The 19,105-nt window shown below is 44.0% G+C and overlaps 1 protein-coding gene and 1 pseudogene across 2 annotated transcripts; both read left to right on the top strand.

The window, feature by feature from the left end:
- Positions 1-6,465: 6,465 nt before the first annotated feature.
- Positions 6,466-11,278, top strand: LOC307261837 (alcohol dehydrogenase 1-like). The gene is made up of 9 exons (XM_080042488.1): positions 6,466-6,610; positions 7,932-8,033; positions 8,299-8,440; positions 8,579-8,666; positions 8,986-9,187; positions 9,653-9,913; positions 10,372-10,504; positions 10,634-10,772; positions 10,878-11,278. The coding sequence occupies exons 1-9, from the start codon at positions 6,593-6,595 to the stop codon at positions 10,909-10,911; spliced, it is 1,119 nt and encodes a 372-aa protein (XP_079898614.1). The 5' UTR covers positions 6,466-6,592; the 3' UTR covers positions 10,912-11,278.
- Positions 11,279-11,966: 688 nt separating this feature from the next.
- Positions 11,967-18,271, top strand: LOC307261839 (alcohol dehydrogenase 1-like; annotated as a pseudogene). Its single transcript, XR_013845614.1, has 9 exons — positions 11,967-11,984; positions 13,053-13,156; positions 13,313-13,454; positions 15,491-15,572; positions 15,854-16,055; positions 16,464-16,724; positions 16,985-17,117; positions 17,269-17,407; positions 17,514-18,271. The product of XR_013845614.1 is annotated as an alcohol dehydrogenase 1-like (transcript).
- Positions 18,272-19,105: the final 834 nt, after the last annotated feature.

Genomic DNA, 19,105 nt, shown 5'->3' with positions numbered 1-19,105 from the left:
TGAGAAGTCTGAGTGACAGAGAACTCTGGCGGTCATCCGGAACTCATAGAACCGTAGTTACATACGTAACTATCGTTCTATTTTGTTCCTACTGACCGCCAGAGGCGGTGCTTACAGCACTGGATGACTTATACCAAAAAGGTCACGAAGAGTACTCATCAATTAAGGGCTTGCAGCCATCAACAAGACAGCTGTCATCCCACCGGATGAGGTGCAGCAACATTTACTCTGCAGAGCCGCGCAACGTACATGATGAAGACCATGTAGCCGTGGCGCAAATGTCCTGCCGTGAAATCCCCTTCAAGGCAGCCCCTGATGTAGCCATACTCCTGGTAGAGTGGCACTCAACGGCCAAGGCATGGGGAGCCCCTGTGCTCTATATGCATTCAAGACCACCTCCACAAGTCAGTGGGAGTGTCTCTGTTTGGACAGGGCAGCCCCCTTCCCGCAGCTCCCATAGCAGACAAAGAGGTATTTGTCTTACGCAAGCTGGTTGTTGCCACAACCTATGCCCTAAGCGCCCGCACCGGGCACAGTGGGTCTGACGTTCTTTCTGCACCCCCTGGTGAGCCCAGGGGATTGAAAGCAGCCAACTCGATCGATTGGTTTACATGGTGGGGAGACAATCGTTTGGATAGGAAGGATGGATTGGCGAGAGCACCACTCCTGACCCTTCTGCATGCCAGAGCAAGCACGCCTGGCTCACTGCCGAGGCATGGAGTTCACCGACCGATTGCAGTCGCAATGGCAAGGAGGAATGCCGTCTTCATAGACAGCCGCGTCAGGTCTGCCTGACTCAGCGGCCCAAATGGGGGTAGACCTAAGGCCCTCAGGACTACTTGTAAGTCCCATGATGGTGCCCTCAGGGGTCATGGTGGCTGAATGAAGCCTCTGGCCTGACTAGGTAGTGGGACCCTACCGTCTGGTTGTCCACCCCTGCATGTGCGGCCGATATCGCAGCCACATAGACGCACAGGGTGGAAGCAGCTGTCCTGCTGCCCAACACAGACTGCAGAAAGTGTAGTATCACTACCACTGACAAGTCCATGGGACTTCGCCATGTGCCATGCACCACTGTGAAAACAACTTCCACCTGTCTGCATAGCGCCATGTAGTGGCGAGTGCCCCTGAAGTTAAAACGGTATGGACCTCTGACTGGTCGCAATACGTCAACAGTGGGTCCTGGCTACCAGGAGCCCCACGCACAGCTGCAGGCGCCCCGAGTTCGGGTGCCACATGTGTCCGCCTACCTGAGACAGAAGGTCCTGTCTCCCTGGAAGGCACCAAGGCTCTCCTTGAGGAGTTTAGTAACGCTGGGATCCATGGCCTTCCTGGCCAATGTGGAGCCACCAAACGTAGGCTGTAACTGCAATGCTGGACCCCATCCAGTGTTGTCAGTAACAAAAGCTACACACATAGTGTGTGGCACGGCTCATCCACTGGCAAGCAATAAGTAAGCTATGCACGCAAGGCTTAGGTGAGAGCCCACGCTGGTGGGACACAGCTCAATACACAGTGAAAGCGACTTCTGACCCGAAGCCGCCCACTTGACGAGCAAATTAGTAGCCTATGCAACCGCTCTAGGCGACAATACTACAAATACTGTGGCGGTGGCTTGGCTCACCCCAAGCCACTCGCTGTCGATTAAATCAAAGTAAGCAACCGGTCTAGGCGAACTTAGCACCCGATCACAGTGCAACAATGCTAGGAAGACAATACATTCGAGCATACAATTAGCAACCGGGCTTAGTGAAAAACACACAAGCAACGGTGCGAAGGAAATGCACAAAGCAGGATGACTGGCCAAGCACTAGCCAGAGCATCCTGCCTTAGGGGACTGGTCCTCTCCATCTAGGAGAACCCAGGGGGACAGTGGGTCATCTCTTCGGAAGCAAAGAGATATGCCACTGCCCTGCCATACTTGTCCCAATCATGCCCACCACCCCCGGATGGAGTCTCCCCCGGGGGTGGCCCTTTTCTATCGCTGTGTTCCGGACACCTGGAACTTGGACAGCTTGGATAATGATAATTAGATTATGCTGAGGTCAGCCTACTTATCAGTCGAAGGAAGAGGCTGTACTCCAGCAGCCTCCATTGCATGGAGTGCTGTAGTAGCTGCTGAACGGTAGCTACGCGCTATGGAGAAAGGCAGGCTCGCATGGCCGCCGACTCGAGCACCAGCTGAGCTGTACTGGTGGCAGGGATGCTGCCACACTGTCTAATATCCGCAGAGCCAGGGACGGCCCAAACGGAGGAACCCTGAACTGGTACACCCTGCCCAGAAATGCAAAGGGGAGGACCACCTGTGACATTGGGCAGTAGGGACTTGAAGTAGCATCTTTCAGGGCTATGACACAACCCAGTCCGCCTGAGCGATAGACTGGAGTACCCCTGCAACACGCAGCATGGGGAAAGGAAGAATCGTGAGGCACTGATTCCGCCGTCTTAGTCCAGAACGGGGCGACCCCGCCCCACCTCCTGGTACCTGAACTTCGGTTGAGTAGAACCTACCGAGCATCGAGTAGCACCCCCAAGGACTCTGGGGGAGGGCGGAGGCTGGACGCCGACCTCCTGGCGCCTGAAATGCAGCTGTAGCGCAGTGTACGGCACTGTGCAGAATGTGCTGAGAAGCACTGGCCCCTTGATTGTCCACCTAAACGTGGTTGAAGCTATTGGCACGGGGTACCACAGAGGTTCCCGGCCTGGAATCAGGCAGAGGTGCACGTCGCAGCGTGCAATTACTGTCTAGCCTGGTCAACCTGGACACTTCGCACCGGGCCTGAAGAGCAGCTGGCCGAACGTCTGGCCTGGGATCACTGAAAGAGAATGGAGGGTCAGTCGACACACCTCCGACTGGGACGACGTCACAGTTGACATCAACCTGCCTAGCTCCCTAAGTCATAATGCAAAGTCTGCAGTGAAGCATCACTGAGGGTCCATGCTGAGTGACCAGCACCTGACCCCTGTATGGTTAGCGACCGAGCCAGGACTGTGTGAGAAAGCAAATTCCCAGATGGCCCACACAGGCAGCAATGTCGTAACTCCTAATAAGGAGATCGCCTGAAATCCGGCACTGGGGCCGAGGGCAGCGCACATCGGCTCTCAGAGCCTCGTCTGGGGAGACAACCAGGGATGCTAGCAGGCTCAATCGGAGCTAACCAGTCCGAGCCCTAACTATCAGCATTGTGCATGGCTGCCAGAGCTCTGCTGTCACAGTGTGATGGGAGAGAGCCCTTAAATCTGGCCAGCATCTACGGAGCTGAGCGGAATAAGGCTCAGAGGGAGGCACACAGGAACGGAGGATTGAGGGCCTGCCGCTGGTTGGAGGCTAGTAGAAGAGCCTCTACCTAGCAACCTAAGTGCCTGAGACATGAAACTACAGTTCATGCATGGGCTATCTGACAGCGCTTCCCTCAGGTACTCAACCCTGAGACCTGCAGGGCACTTGTCAAGGCCATTCCCCACTGTATGGAGGTCATGAAGGCGTAAGCTGCCCACTGTCGCGCCAACTAAATATGCATCTGACTAAGGTATGCAACCGGGCTCCAGGCGAGAACAACCGAGCCGCGGCGAGAACAACCGAGCCGCGGCGCGACACCGCCAGAATAATACAGCGGCGGTGCAAAACTATAGCGCCCACTGGCGAGCAATTACAGTAGCCTGCGCAGACACGACAACTGTGTGACAGCTACAATAACACAGTGAAGGCGGCCCTTGGAAACATAAGACGCTCACTGGCTAGCAACTAATGTATGCAACCGGGCTTCAGGCGAGAGCAACCGAGCCACGGTGCGACACCGCTAGAATAAAACGGTGGCGGTGTAAAACTATGCTGCCCACTGGCGAGCACAATTACAGTAGACTTTAGGCAATCGAGCTTTAGGCGAGAGCACCCAAGCAACAATGCGACCTGTTGTGTAAAACTATGCTGCCCACTGGCGAGCATAATTACAGTAGGCTTTAGGCAATCGAGCTTTAGGCGAGAGCACCCAAGCAACAATGCGACCTGTTGTGTAAAGCTATGCTGCCCACTGGCGAGCATAATTACAGTAGGCTAGGCAATCGAGCTTTAGGCGAGAGCACCCAAGCAACAATGCGACCTGTTGTGCAAAACTATGCTGCCCACTGGCGAGCATAATTACAGTAGGCTAGGCAATCGAGCTTTACGAGAGCGCACCCACGACCCCCTAAATAACACAGTTCAATTGAATTCAGTTTACTTAAGAAGGGGACAGTGCAAATCAATAAACCACATGATCATACATGAGTTAAAAAATGCTAGAATTAGCCAAAATGCTATTCTCCATCTGCAGTCCCCTGGCAGTGTCAGCGGCTCTTGGTGACGGCAACGACGTTCACTGGTGAGCAAATTAAGTAGCCTATGCAGTCAGGCTAAGGCGTGAGCTACCGTGCAACACGGCTATAATAACACAGCGGCACAGACACGACACCCGTGCCGTGAAACTAAGCTGCCAACTGGCGACACACTACAGCAGCCTACACACGAGCAACAGTGTGACACGGCTAAAATAACACGGTGAAGGCGATTTAGGAAACTAATTCGTCCACCGGCGAGCCATACTAGTGTGTGGCACGGCTCACCCACTAGTACGAGCAAATTAAGTAGCCTATGCAACCGCTCTAGGCTACTCACAATGCTACAAAGTACTGTGGCGGCGGCTTGGTACCCCCAAGCCGCTCGCTGTCGATTAAATCAAAGTAAGCAACCGGTCGGGGCGAACGTAGCACCCGATCAACAGTGCAACAATGCTAGAAAGACAATACATTCGAGCATACAATTAGCAACCGGCTTAGCGAAAAACACACAAGCAACGGTGCGAACAACAGTGAAAGAGGCTTCTGACCCGAAGCCGCACCTGACGAGCAAATTAAGTAGCCTATGCAGCCGCTCTAGGCTACTCAGCAGCCGAGCAACAGTGCGACAATGCTACAAAGTACTGTGGCGGCGGCTTGGTACCCCAAGCCGCTCGCTGTCGATTAAATCAGAGTAGGCAACCGGTCGGGGCGAACGTAGCACCCGATCAACAGTGCACAATGCTAGAAAGACAATACATTCGAGCATACAATTAGCAACCGGGCTAGCGAAACACACAAGCAACGGTGCGAACGAAAGAATAACACGGCGACTGTGAACCCAGCCGCCGCCTGATCTAATCAAAGCAAGGTGGAAAGGTGATATTAGCTTCCGCGGTAGCCTCGGGCTACGCGTAGCCTTCACACTTTACTCACCCCTACCGGCCGCAGCCAAGTCGAACGAATTGCAAGTCGCAGCCCTTGGTGGTCGAAGTCAAATCGAAGCACCAACCCTTAGGTACGAGCTACTTGCGACAAGCTAATGGTATATTAGCACACAACAATGTGTGCGACCTGCTAGTCCGCGAGAATATAGAAGGAACAGAACCTCTGGTGACTTCCGGAATATATACATTCCCGGAGTCACCCAGGTGTCACAGGTGACTTTGTTGGTATAAAGATCTCGACCTGCGCATGCGCGCGATGGAACATCCAGTGCTGTAAGCACCGCCTCTGGCGGTCAGTAGGAACGAAATAGAACTTGAGAACACGTTTTTCATACTGATGTTACATTGTATGAGATTCAGCATGATCAAACATGAAATTAAATTAACATGATTCATTTCCATGCAAGTGACTTTCCTTGGACATATCGTCTCCAACCATGTACTCCAACCTGAATCAAATAACCTTGAAAAGGATTGTGAACAGCATTGATTGAACTGTGCTGGCTCAATAACGAGACAATAAGGCACATGTTCCAGCCTATATTCCAGCAACATACTCCGGCCTCCAGAAAGAAAAAGGTTTACCTTTGACCAGTTGTTTGATCTGAGAGGCATCAATTCCTGGCAGCTCATTTGTGGTTATCACAGATCAACACATGTAGTGAAAAGATTTACATATATTACTTACACGTCTGTTTTGGGTGTTTTGTCACATTGATTGTTTTTTTTGAGAGCTTTAAACTTTGCCCTCACAAGGTAGGGTTTGGGCGGTTCCCTAAAAGTAAGTGGGCGTAGACTAAAAGTTTAAAACCAGTAAAAGACCCTGCCCAACTTAATGTGAACATGACTGCCTCCTTATGCATCTATCTATCTATCTTCTATCTATAAACCAAGAAACGTCTGTCTGTGTGTCTGTCTGTGACTCGCATATCTCTCTGAGTTTGAGTCAGATCAGCCTGAGCTTCCGGATATGGCTTGCACACGGCACGAAGGTGTGCATCCTTGATTGATTATGAAGTTTTGGACCAAATATGTAGAAGTTATCATATTTATATCATGCTGGCGGCGAATGCGCACACTGAAGGCCACAGTAACGACGGGCATGAAGTAGTCTCCGGCTAAACCCCGCCTCCCTCTGATTTGATTGGCTGCTGCGACCAAAGCATGAAATGAGTGACACACACAGCAGACCTGCTTCCTACGGGCACTGCACTAGTCAGTATAAAAACCTTGAGTCAACTTTATTTCATCATCTCTCTCCAGTCCTGCAGCTCCTCTCAGTCAAATCACCCTTAATTTTTTTTGACACACATTTCTTCTTTGCTGCAGAAATGGCCACAGCTGGTAAGGTATGTATAGACCGTAATTCAATATGGGATAATCCAAATGTACTGCTGTTATGCTTTGAAATACTTTGCAGAGGATAGTATACTGTGTCAAGTACAGCTGTTAGTAAAAAAAGGAAACTTCATAAAACAATGCATCCCTGCAGTACTATATTTTATCTATCAACCTAGACGAAGACTCTAGTGTGGGTCAAAAGTGGTCGACTTTTGTGTATTCTAAAACTTGATATACCCTAACCATTTAAGGCTTTTTTAATTATTATTGGTGCTGTGTGAGTGTGCCTGGAGTGAGCACTATTCCTTTTTTTCCTTAACTTTCCAACTTCAAGAGCAGCTTGCACCCAACTGGAGTCTACTAATTAGTAACTATGAGCACCTGGTGATAACTCTCCTAGTTCTATTTTTTACTTGAATACTTTAGATTGTAGCTATCATAGTTTTAACAAATGTTCATCTTGTTCTGATGTTAATGAAGTGTAGAAATGTGATAAAATACATCAATATGATGCATGACATTAATAAGTGTTTCAGCTTTTTCATGCACAGGATTTTAAATATAATTCTCTTTGCACATGCATGTTTTTTCACTTATCATGTTATTATCATTATATTTCTTACAATAAAATGTGTATACTGCACAATGTATAACAGTAAAAGAAAATAACAATATCTTCCTGCTTGTGTCCTCCCTAAAATACTGCATGTCCTTGTTTGACTTGAAAAACAGTTTGAAACCGGAGCAGCTGGTTATTGGCACAGGTGAGGGGTTTGTGAGACAAAGTCATTCCTGGCAGTTCCACAGTGGAATGCAAATGGCTTTAAGGCAAATCAACCACTTAAAGTAGCAGAGCATGGGTGCGCCCTTAGCTCAGTTGGTAGGGCGTCCCCCCCATGGGCCTCGGCCAGCAGCGGACCCAGGTTCGATTCCAGCCCGCGGTCGTTCTCTGCATGTCACTCCCCTCTCTGCCCCATTTCAACTCTGTCTTTACACTGTCAATAAAGCATAAAAATGCCAAAAAAATGTCTTAAAAAAAAAGGAGCAGAGTGTGAGAACAACTTCCAAAAACCTTACGCACGTGACATCAGTAATGTTTACTATGGTGATCGTATGCATGTAGACATATGAGTCAATTTGACTAAATGTGTGTTTACTTTTATATCCCAGCACAATAACAGCACATGGTGAAAAGAGAGGAAATATGTTCAACTTCCCACCCAACTGCCAGGTTAATGGGATGGAAACTTGAGAGGGTGCTTAATGCGTTTTAGGAAACTGATTGTGGTATCATCACCCAGTAATGTGAGATCTCATGTTGCATCACAGATCATCAAGTGCAAGGCAGCAGTGGCCTGGGAGCCCAACAAGCCTTTGGTGATGGAGGAGATTGAGGTAGCCCCACCCCAGGCCAACGAGGTCCGCATCAAGGTGAGAGGGATCCTCTTTAAAGACGTAGATATGCACACACACGGTCGGTTACTGCATTTGTTTCATTCACTCTTCTCCGCAGCACATTGAGTCATAGAGGTGTGTTGTTACATAACAATCCTGCATCGTGCAGCTCCTGATGATCCATGTTGTGTTACAAAAAAAGTATAATACAATGTGAAGGTATTACCATTACTGCTGACAGTCAGACTGTACCCTTAAATGTTTCTGGGTTTTCATTGTTTGCTAACTGTCTTTGTTACAGATTGTGGCGACTGCGGTGTGTCACACAGACCTGTACTTCCTTTTAGAGAGTAATGATGAGAGAGGCTTCCCAACAGTCCTCGGCCACGAGGCAGCAGGGATCGTAGAGAGTGTCGGACCTGGAGTCACTGAAATTCAGCCAGGTCAGTGTATAAAAGTACAACATTTTGGAACACGAGTTTATTTGCTCATAAAGCATCTGAGAAGGAGCGTGTGTTAGTATTTCCTAAAATGAATTTGACCGTCATATATATAATGGCAAAATTGTTTTTGTCTTTCAGGAGACAAAGTGATTCCTCTGTTCATACCCCAGTGTAGAGAATGTCGCTTCTGTAAGAGCCCAAAGACCAACCAGTGTGTGAGAGAATGGTCAGTTCAATAAGCATTCTTCTCTTGCCAATCATCAATTAACCATTTCTTATCATTCTCAACTTTTCATTTAATTGCCCTGAGAAATAATTGGTGACCCATTTGACAACATTGCATTCAACATGTCTATCTCAGTTAGGCAACAGTTGCTGTCTGCCGATGTTGTGGTACAGACAGTTAAAGAAAATCCTGACTTATGTTTCATTTTAAGCTTATTGCAATGATTCAGATAACCATTTATATGGACAACAGCAGCAATTAAATGTAGTTTCAGGTTTTTGTTTTTTTTACATCAAAAGTTGTTTTGTTTTTTTTACAGTCAGATGGCACCACTAGACTCCAGGTTTACATGTAAAGGGAAGAAGGTGCTGCAGTTTTCAGGGACCAGTACCTTCTCTGAGTACACTGTGGTTAACCAGATGGCTGTGGCTAAGATTGACCCTGCCGCCCCTCTGGACAAAGTCTGTCTCATTAGCTGTGGGGTCTCTACGGGATACGGAGCAGTGGTTAATACTGCTAAGGTGTGTATGACTTATGTAGATCTTGTGCTTTTAAACAAGATTATAGTAACGGTAGAAGAGGAAGAGACAAATACGCAACTCTAGCCTCCACTCATCTGTATCGAGTTAGAATTTAAACAATGTACACACTACCACTTTTACATACTTACTTACCCAACAATCAAACCCAACAGACAGAATCTCCGCCGCTCTCACAAGACGTTTTGGTCAATGGCGGACATGTTTCTTGAGCTGTCTCGCTAAAACTATATACACATGTGTATGTCGGCCCCCTAAGGCCCTGTACACAATTAGGTGATGATAGGAAGGAAATCCATAAAGGAGAAGTCACTTGACTGTTTTTCAGGATATGCAAATTAAGGAAGAAAAAAAAGCATGGCCGACCACAATGGTCATCATTACTGTATGCAATATTAAGAAGTCTAACCTGAAGTGCCATGTTGACCAGAGTCTGTTTTACTTTAGGTGGAACCAGGCTCCACGTGTGCTGTGTTTGGCCTGGGATGTGTGGGTTTGGCTGCAGTCATGGGCTGCCAGGCTGCAGGAGCCAAGAAGATCATCGCTGTTGACATTAATCCAGAGAAGTTTGAGAAGGCCAAGGTGTTTGGAGCAACTGACTTTGTGAACCCCAAAGATCACAGCAAACCCATCAGTGAAGTGCTGTCTGAGATGACCAACGGAGGAGTGGACTTCGCCATGGAATGCGTTGGGAATGTGGAAGTCATGGTAAAAAGATAAGAATGGTGCTTTGCACATTTGATATAACTTGGCTCAAGGAGAATGATTGTATTGAAGATTCTTTACAAAAGAAAAGTGTTTCAGGACTGGGGGGATAAAGGGGATCAACTGAGCTCACTAGCAATTTTCAAGCAATGGTGATTAAAGAATAGTTGGTTTCTTTGATTAAAACCTGCCCTCCTTTCTTTAAATACCCTCTGTTCACACACCAGTTTACAAAGCCAAAGCTGTATATTAACACCTGATTTCTTTCAGCACGCACATATGTACAGGTAGCGTATCGTAAGGAGATATTCACAGATTTTGACAAAGTGATTTTGACAACAAGAGTTGCTGCAGAATTGCTGACTCCACCTTTTAAGTCTTTGCATGTCCTCAGCTAGTATGAACCTGCAGCCTTTTGGTTACAAGCCCACTGACTTTGTTCTGTTTGTCTGTTTATCTAGCGCAGTGCCTTGGAGTCTTGTGTGAAAGGTTGGGGTGTCGGCATCCTTGTTGGCTGGACAGACCTCTATGACTTATCTGTCAGACCCCTTCAGCTCATTGCTGGACGCACATTGAAGGGCTCCCTGTTTGGAGGTGTGATACCATATCACCATCACCACTGACTAATGAATCTGTTTTAACCTAATGGCTGTGGGGTTATAACTATCAATCCTGTAGCTAGTTGCTCTAATTCCGAGATTTTGTGGATATTTTGTGGTTTAGGTTTTAAGGGCAGGGACGACGTGCCAAAGATGGTTAAAGCCTATATGGACAAGAAGTTGAAGGTGGATGAGTTCATCACTCACCACATGAGTTTGGACCAAATCAATGATGCCATTGAACTGATGAAGCGTGGTGAATGGTAGGTTTACACTCTATACTTTCTCCACAATTCACGAGTCAACAGCAACACAGATAAATGAATAAGTACAGGTCTGCTCATTACTCTTTTATATTTCCTCCACAGCATCCGGACGGTCCTGAGTGTTTCTCCACAATAACACTTTTCTTGTATCTCCTGTCTGAACTGGTCCCATCTTTCTCACAATACTCCCCCAATAGGCTACAACTTCAAGTAACAAAAGTTAATAACTTGGAAAGTCTGCTTTTAGCCTATCTGGCCCCAATACATGGAACATCTAACAATCCACCCTGAAAGTCATTAAACTGGTATCCTTTGGTCAGTTTAAATCGCTTATTATCAATAACTCTGCAACAGTCTGCGACTTTTAAAATAGATTTTATCATTTATTTTTCATTTAAACTGTCCTTTTAGTATGTTCATGTTTTAATTGGTCATATTGTTTGTATTATACTTGTTGTGGAACTTTTGTTTTAAATTGTGTAACATGTATTCTCTCAACGTCATTGTAAATGAGAGCTTGGTCACAATGATCCTTTGAGCTTAAATAAACATTGGATGAATGAGTAAGCTATTGCAGCTCAAAGTTTCTGCATTTGTTTCACCAGCTTGGAACCAAGTGGACATTTAACCCTCCCACATGGTGTGACAGGTTATTAGATGTATGAGGAAGGTGCTGGATCCACAATGAGAGAACAATTATTTGATGAAGAAAGCTTGACGCCCATCCATCTTCTTTTGCTGAAAATGAAACTAACAATCCTCCCAAGGTTTATTTGACGAAGATTATCTCTACGAACTCGGATGGAGGCAGGTGAAATATACTGTATGTCCAATTTATTTCAGAAGTAATATATTAAAGGTCTATAGGTAGCAGCTTCCTAAAAAACACATATAAAGTCATTCAAGCAGTTATACACTGCTTTCAAAAGATGTTCCATTTGAAAGACAAATTATTCTAATCCATTTTTGATAATATATTGAAATACGATGACTTTTCATTTAAAAAGAAGACATACACTAAAATTCTGAAGTCCCTGCCCATCTGAATGTAAACGTACTGTAACTGCCTCCTCTTGCAGCAGTATGTAAACCTTGAGTGCAAGTTCTTTCTCCCTCACTCTCCAGTCCAGCAGCTCTCCTTACTCAACTCACCCTTCCTCTATTGACGCACATCTCATCTTTGCTGCAAAAATGGCAACAGCTGGTAAGGTAGGTATATCATTGGCTATGGGAGAAGACAAAGCAAAAAAAATGTGTATATCCAATGTATAATAATACAATTAAATAATACTCTTCTTTTTCTGTTACTTTTGCCTCAGTTTAATACTGCATGTACTATTTTGACTTGACACACAGCTTGAAACTATCCAGACAGTATTGCGCAACAGGATGTTTGCACACATGTTTTTGTGAGCGAAAAAAAAAGTGGGAAGCCAAAGATTCCTGGCTGTTCCACAGTGGAGTACACAAATTACCCCAAAACCGTCAAGGCAAACAACTGTAGGCCTATGCAGTGTGAACAATTGATTTACTCCATAATGGCCCAAGGGGAGATATTACATTCCCTCCCAGTGTGGCTAGCTTTCTGCAATACTTGTTGGATAAGAGGAAAGCCTCCCCCACTGTTAAAGTTTTACTTGGCAGCATTTTTTGCAGTGTAACATAGGCTTTGAGTGTAGGGCTGTAGGCCAACATATCCTTGTCAGCTGTTTTATCAAGGGTGCTCATCTGTGACTATCCAAGCAGCTTGCTCCATCATGGGCTTCCTCAACTGTTTTGAATGTGCTGTCACACTCACCTTTGAGCTTTTAGATCAGGTAAATCTAAAAGTGCTCTCCCTTTTTACAACTATTATGTTGGCAGTACTTGGCACTTACATCTGCTTCAGTTTGCACCAGGAGATGCACACGTATTATTATGGCTTAATCCGGCTTTTATTGCGAAGAACCATACTTTGGTGTGTTTCCACCTTGAATTAGCAGCCCCCCTCTCCTTTATCCTCGGAACAGGAGCGGTTACATACCTTGTATCTAGTTTCATGGGCAAAAAGTCAAACTAGTAAGCCTGTCATGAAACGAAAAGGTTTTCAATGTACAATGGAGATATCTCACGGTTAACCCTTGTTGCATGAAGCAATGATGACGTGTGCTTATTATGCAGTCTTAACAGTATTGGACTTTTGAGGACTACATACAGGATCATTGTAAGATACCTTTATGTCATCACAGACATTTGATTACCTTTTGGAACCTAAATAATTCATATATTATTTCACAGGTCATCAAGTGCAAGGGGCAGCAGTGGCCTGGGAGCCCAACAAGCCTTTGGTGATTGAGGAAATTGAGGTAGCCCCACCTCAGGCCAACGAGATCCGCATCAAGGTGAGAGAGGTCCACAGACATACACATGCACACGTACACACATAGTCATAGAGGTGTCTCAATACCATGTGAAAGTGTTTCTAGAACTGCTGACACTCGGACGGACCCCTTAATCGTCTTTGGGTTTTCATTGTTTTCTAACTGTCTTTGTTAAAGATTGTGGCGACTGCAGTGTGTCACACGGACTTGTACCACCTTTTGGAGAGCAATGATGAGGGAGGCTTCCCAACTGTTCTAGGCCACGAGGCAGCAGGGATAGTAGAGAGTGTCGGGCCTGGAGTCACTGAAATTCAGCCAGGTCAGTTTCTAATTTCTGATACAAAACGTTGGAATGCAAGCTTATTTGCTTACTTTCTGAGAGTAAGAGAGGTGAGATGATTGATATGAAACATAACTTGGTGTTTTTATATAGCTGGGCTGATTAAGCTTAGCTTTGAGTGAAGAAAAAGTTCCTGGCTATGTGTAAAGTAGTTAAAAAAAAAGTGGGAAAACATTTATACATTTTTAGCTGTAATGACTTGTTTGTTCTCAAATGTACAGTCTAGTGCGGGGGTCACTAACAGGCGGACCGCGGTCCGGGTCCGGACCCAGACGCCGTCCTATACGGACCCGGACCTGTAGTCAATCAATTATTTAAGTATTTAAAATTTTGACGGGGCGCTTCTATTTTGACCGGCGCAGCTTTTCTAGACTTTACGGTACTGGTTTGGCGAATCAGGAAATGCTTTCGAGTTAAGCCATCCCGCCTCCTGCTACTCAGGCAGCCAATCGAATCTGTGCATTCCCGGCTCAGGCTGGCTCACAGACAAAGAGACAGTGAGCTATCATGCGAGAGATGACAGAGAGAAGTGCAAGAATTACGAGAATTTCAGCGAAATAAATCAGATTAGAGTGAGAAAGACAGCGGGAGGAGAGTGAGAGACAGCTTTCTCTCTCGCTCGCCCGCTCGCTCACCGGCTCTGTGTGTCGCGAGCGAGTTAACGAGCGATCAACAGCTGAGTTTTTTCCTATTATTTACTATCTATGGTTTTTTCCCCTTTTGTAAGACTGGTGAAAACCAATCAAGGTGCAATCATGTGGACTCTCTATTACCCTGATGTATGTGTGAATGACACAGACATAAGATTGACATAATCACCAATCGCCAGCAGCACTGCATCTACTGCCCACAACAGCAACAGGAAAAACATTATTTTTAAAAATGTTTTGTATGTAGTTTCAATTATCTACATTTTAAGTTTTACATATTCTTAGTAATGGCAGAATTTATAAATACAGGTTAATTTTTTAGCAAGATATTTGGCAGTAGCCCCCACTAACATTAGCGAAAGCTAGTGGTCATCCGTCCCTCAGTCCAGTTATCTGGCTGCTAGCAAGTTATGTTGTTTTGTTAATTTTTCTATTCATCTTAACTATATTAAATGTTGACCTTTTCTTTTATTATTTCCCCCAGAATGCACCAGAATGCTCCGATTACATTCTAAAAACACAAAAAAAAATTACTGGGGGGGAAACCCCCAGACCCCCCTACAGGGGTTTAGTTTCTGACATGTCACTTTTTCAGAGCTTTTCAAAATTGCAAAATAAAAATCCAGTATTAGACAAAGTGGGAGATTACTATGTTAAACAAACATAGTAGGTATAGTGAAGTTTAGAAATTATACATTGAAAATATTTCTCAAAATTATTTAATTTTTCAAAAATGAATTATATATTTTATCTTTATTTTAAGATTATTATTATATTTATTTTCACCATTTTATTTTTAAATGCAGCCCTTCTCTATGAAGAGATTAGTTTCAGTTGAGTCACTTAAATAATACATATATCTTCAGCATTATATATCTATAATTATTTAAAAGTGAGAATAAATATTGTTGAAATGTTTTTGAATTGTTCTTTCTATATTGATCTGACAGTCAGTTGTTAATTACATGCAGACGTTGATACAACTACTAGGCTACTTCACTATATATCACTCTGAATCATAACGCAAGTTAGACATTATGATGTTCCGGACCTTTGCTTGAGGACATTTTCTCTAACTGGACCTATTTGAATTTTAGTTGAATACCCCTGGTCTAGTGCAACAGACCATTTAAAGTAGGTTGCTTTATGAACCTGCAGAGGGCACTATTTAAATTCATTATCATCTTGACCTTGAAAAGGCGTTAGAACAATAAACTAAACTTATACATTAAATTGGAGGCGCACACTATAGTGATTACATCCGTGCAGTTTGAATAATCCCAACGATGAAACATCGGAGAAGGAGTGTGTGGAAGTTTTTCCTAAAATTACATCAGTACCTGGCAACGTTTTTTTGTCTTTCAGGAGACAAAGTGATTCCTTTTTTCAGCCCCCAGTGTAGAGAATGTCGTTTCTGCAAGAGCCCGAAGACCAATGAGTGTGAGAGGTGAGCTCTAAGCATTCATCTCCTGCCATCGATTCTAATTTCTCATCATTAATACGTTTTCATTGAAATTGCTCTTGGAATGAATTGGCGGCCCATTTGAGAGAGACATTTTATTCAACATAATCTCTAACCAATGTGACAACTTTAGTCGCTGTCTGTAGATACCATAGGACAGATAGTGAAGATTGATGTTAGTCTTTCATTTTAAGGACAAGAGGATAAATCAAATGTATTTTCAGATTTTTTTTAAATCATTATTATTATTATTATTTTTAATACAGTCAGATAGATCAAGGAGAATCCAGGTTTACCTGTAAGGGGAAGAAGGTGCTGCAGTTTGGGGGAATCGGTACCTTCTCTGAGTACACTGTGGTTAACCAGATAGCTGTGGCTAAGATCGATCCTGCCGCCCCTCTGGACAAAGTCTGTCTTCTCGGCTGTGGGATCTGCACGGGATATGGAGCAGCGTTGAACACCGCTAAGGCGTGTATGACTTTTGTAGATGTTTTGCCCTTAAACAAGGTGATAGTAACGGAAGAAGATAAAGAGACTATATTTTTTCACTCATTCACTTTCACTACCATATGACTTATGTTCTGACAAAGATCATATACACACTTTACCAGCAAAGCTATGAAGGTTTTCATGAATTTACAGGGGAATTGTAACATTAAAAGATGAAGGGAAAAACTCATAGCTCTCGCCTTCACTCCTCTGTATTGAATTTGGGAGAGGAGTGTGACCAGAAGCATTACCAAAATATACTCAAACTATTTATTTGGACTGCAGGCACACCAAATTATGGGACACAAAGCCATTCATCATTACTGTATGCAGCATTAAGAAGTCCAACCTAAAATGCCATGTTGACCAGAGTCTGTTTTACTTTAGGTTGAACCAGGCTCCACCTGTGCTGTGTTTGGCCTGGGATGTGTGGGTTTGGCTGCAGTCATGGGCTGCCAGGCTGCAGGAGCCAAGAAGATCATCGCTGTTGACATTAATCCAGAGAAGTTTGAGAAGGCCAAGGTGTTTGGTGCAACTGACTTTGTGAACCCCAAAGATCACAGTAAACCCATCAGTGAAGTGCTGTCTGAGATGACCAACGGAGGAGTGGACTTCGCCTTGGAATGTGTCGGGAATGTGGGAGTCATGGTATGAAGATTAGAATAGTGCTTTGCACATTTGATATAACTTGGCCCCATGAGAATGATTATATTGAAGATTCTATCCCAAGAAGAAAAAAATTTTCTGGAATGTTGGGAGTCTTTGTAAGGGGGATCAACTGAGCTCCATAGCTATTTTCAAACAATATTTATTGAAGAATTGCTGGTTGTCATGATCAAGTATTCCATGTCCTGACCTCCATCCTTTTGATTAAGAGCCAACTGACTTTGATCTGTTTCTCCATCTAGCGCAGTGCCTTGGAGTCTTGTGTGAAAGGTTGGGGTGTCGGCGTGATTGTTGGCTGGACAGACCTCCATGACGTATCTGTCAGACCCGTTCAGCTCATTGCTGGACGCACATTGAAGGGCTCCCTGTTTGGAGGTGAGACAAATTTGACCATCACTACTGACTAATACATCTCTGTTAAATATATGGCTGTCGGGTTATGATAATCAATCACCTATCTACCTGTATTCTGAGTGAGAGTCTATGCTTTTATTCTGAGATGTTGTGAACATGTTTTTGCTTATAGGCTATAAAGGCAGGGACGACGTGCCAAAGTTGGTTAAAGCCTACCTGGACAAGAAGTTGAAGGTGGATGAGTTCATCACTCACAATATGACATTTGACCAAATCAATGATGCCATTGAACTGATGAAGCGTGGTGAATGGTAGGTTAACACTCCTATACTTTCTCCACAATTCATGACTCAGCAGCAACATGGATTATCTAATATGTACAGATCTGCTCATGATGCTATTATATTTATTCCACAGCATCCGGACGGTCCTGAGTGTTTTCCCACAATAACACTATTACTTCAAGATCATTTCGCGACCTGCAGCTATTTTTTATTCACACAATACAATGGACAGAATGAAAAGATTGATCAGATTATGCACATTATACAGTACATGCGTGAACGATCAACACTATTCAGTGAACATGTGTAGATTGTGATCATCATTGTGAACCATCTGCTGTATTGTGTTTATGTAGCATAATACATGGTCTAAACAAATCGCATTTAAGGCTTTTTTTGTTTGTGTTCTGGTTTTATTGTGTATTGCCTGTCATAACTTATAAGCACCACATGTATGTGTCTACAGCATGGTCTGTCAGGTTTGCCTACTTGGCAAGCATTATACTGTGCCGAATAGCACTTCTGCCACTTAAAAAATAAACAATAAGGGATGGGACATTGCAGTTAAACAAGATGTACAGTACATGAAATGTAATGAAATACATAGAACAACTGAGCTTAGCCCCTGTCTGATTTTATGGTAAAGAAATTATATTGTTTCCTAAAAGAGGGGGTGGCCTATTTTATTATTTTCACTACGGTCATCGGAAAACAATAGCTGATTTTGCAGCGTCCTCATTTGGGTTCACACATTGGGGTTACCAAATGGTGGTCCATTTTGGATTACTAGTTCTAGGCTGTTACTAAAGAATACTGAACTATAATAAGTACAGCAGGCCTATATACAATTGTACGTCATCTCTTCGTCATCAACTTTTCTGGCTAAAGTGTCATCACAGCCTATATCATAGCAATTATTAAAACTATAATATCTCGTGTTCTTTTGTTCGGATGTATGGAAGGTAAAAAATAAAAGATGACTGGAAAAAAGTTTCAGAGTTCTCAGGTGTTGTTTAATGAAGTGAGATCACAGGACAGCGTATGCAGGAGTCAGAGACAGACACAAAAGTAATGAGCTTTTTCGACAGCAAGGCTTTTTAACATATCTTGACAAAGTCTATTGATTGGTCTATCTTGTTGTCTTCTATCTTCTCGTCCAATCCTCTTCTTCTTCGCTCTTGAACTGAACTATGCCGAAAAGTAGAATTATGCTCCTGGCCTTGAATGTAACTTGTATCTATGGTTTGGTCAGCTGAGTCAGGAAAATACAGTAGGCCTTTGTTTAAGATAGATACATCCGTCCCTTCTCTGGCCTCGTTTTCTGGGAAAACATCTATAAAACTTACAAGAAGTTTTGTGCTATTTCCCTCCCTTCCAACTGTCCCTACTCCAGGGCCTGACATGAGAACAATTAGATCACATGTTATAAATGTATTACTATTACTGTTCGTTGATTATTTAAGCGTAAATGTAATTAACATATGGTCGGCTATAACATCATTAATATTTAAAAATTAAAATCCTGACTGAATGTTTGTTAGAATAGAATAGAATCTTTATTGTCATTGTACAGGACAACGAAATTCTGTTTGGAGCAGTCCTCCAGTTGCACAGTACAAAATATATAAAAAATATTAAAAAAAAAAAAAAAAATATATATATATATATATATATATATATATTTAAAACAAAACACGACACGACATTATCCACAGTATATGCAGT

Source organism: Ammodytes marinus (assembly GCF_949987685.1).
Source record: "Ammodytes marinus genome assembly, chromosome: 15".
In the NCBI taxonomy this organism is placed as follows: domain Eukaryota; kingdom Metazoa; phylum Chordata; class Actinopteri; order Uranoscopiformes; family Ammodytidae; genus Ammodytes; species Ammodytes marinus.
The sequence above is the reverse complement of the archived record's forward strand: the minus strand, read 5'-3'. Positions and strand labels throughout refer to the sequence as shown.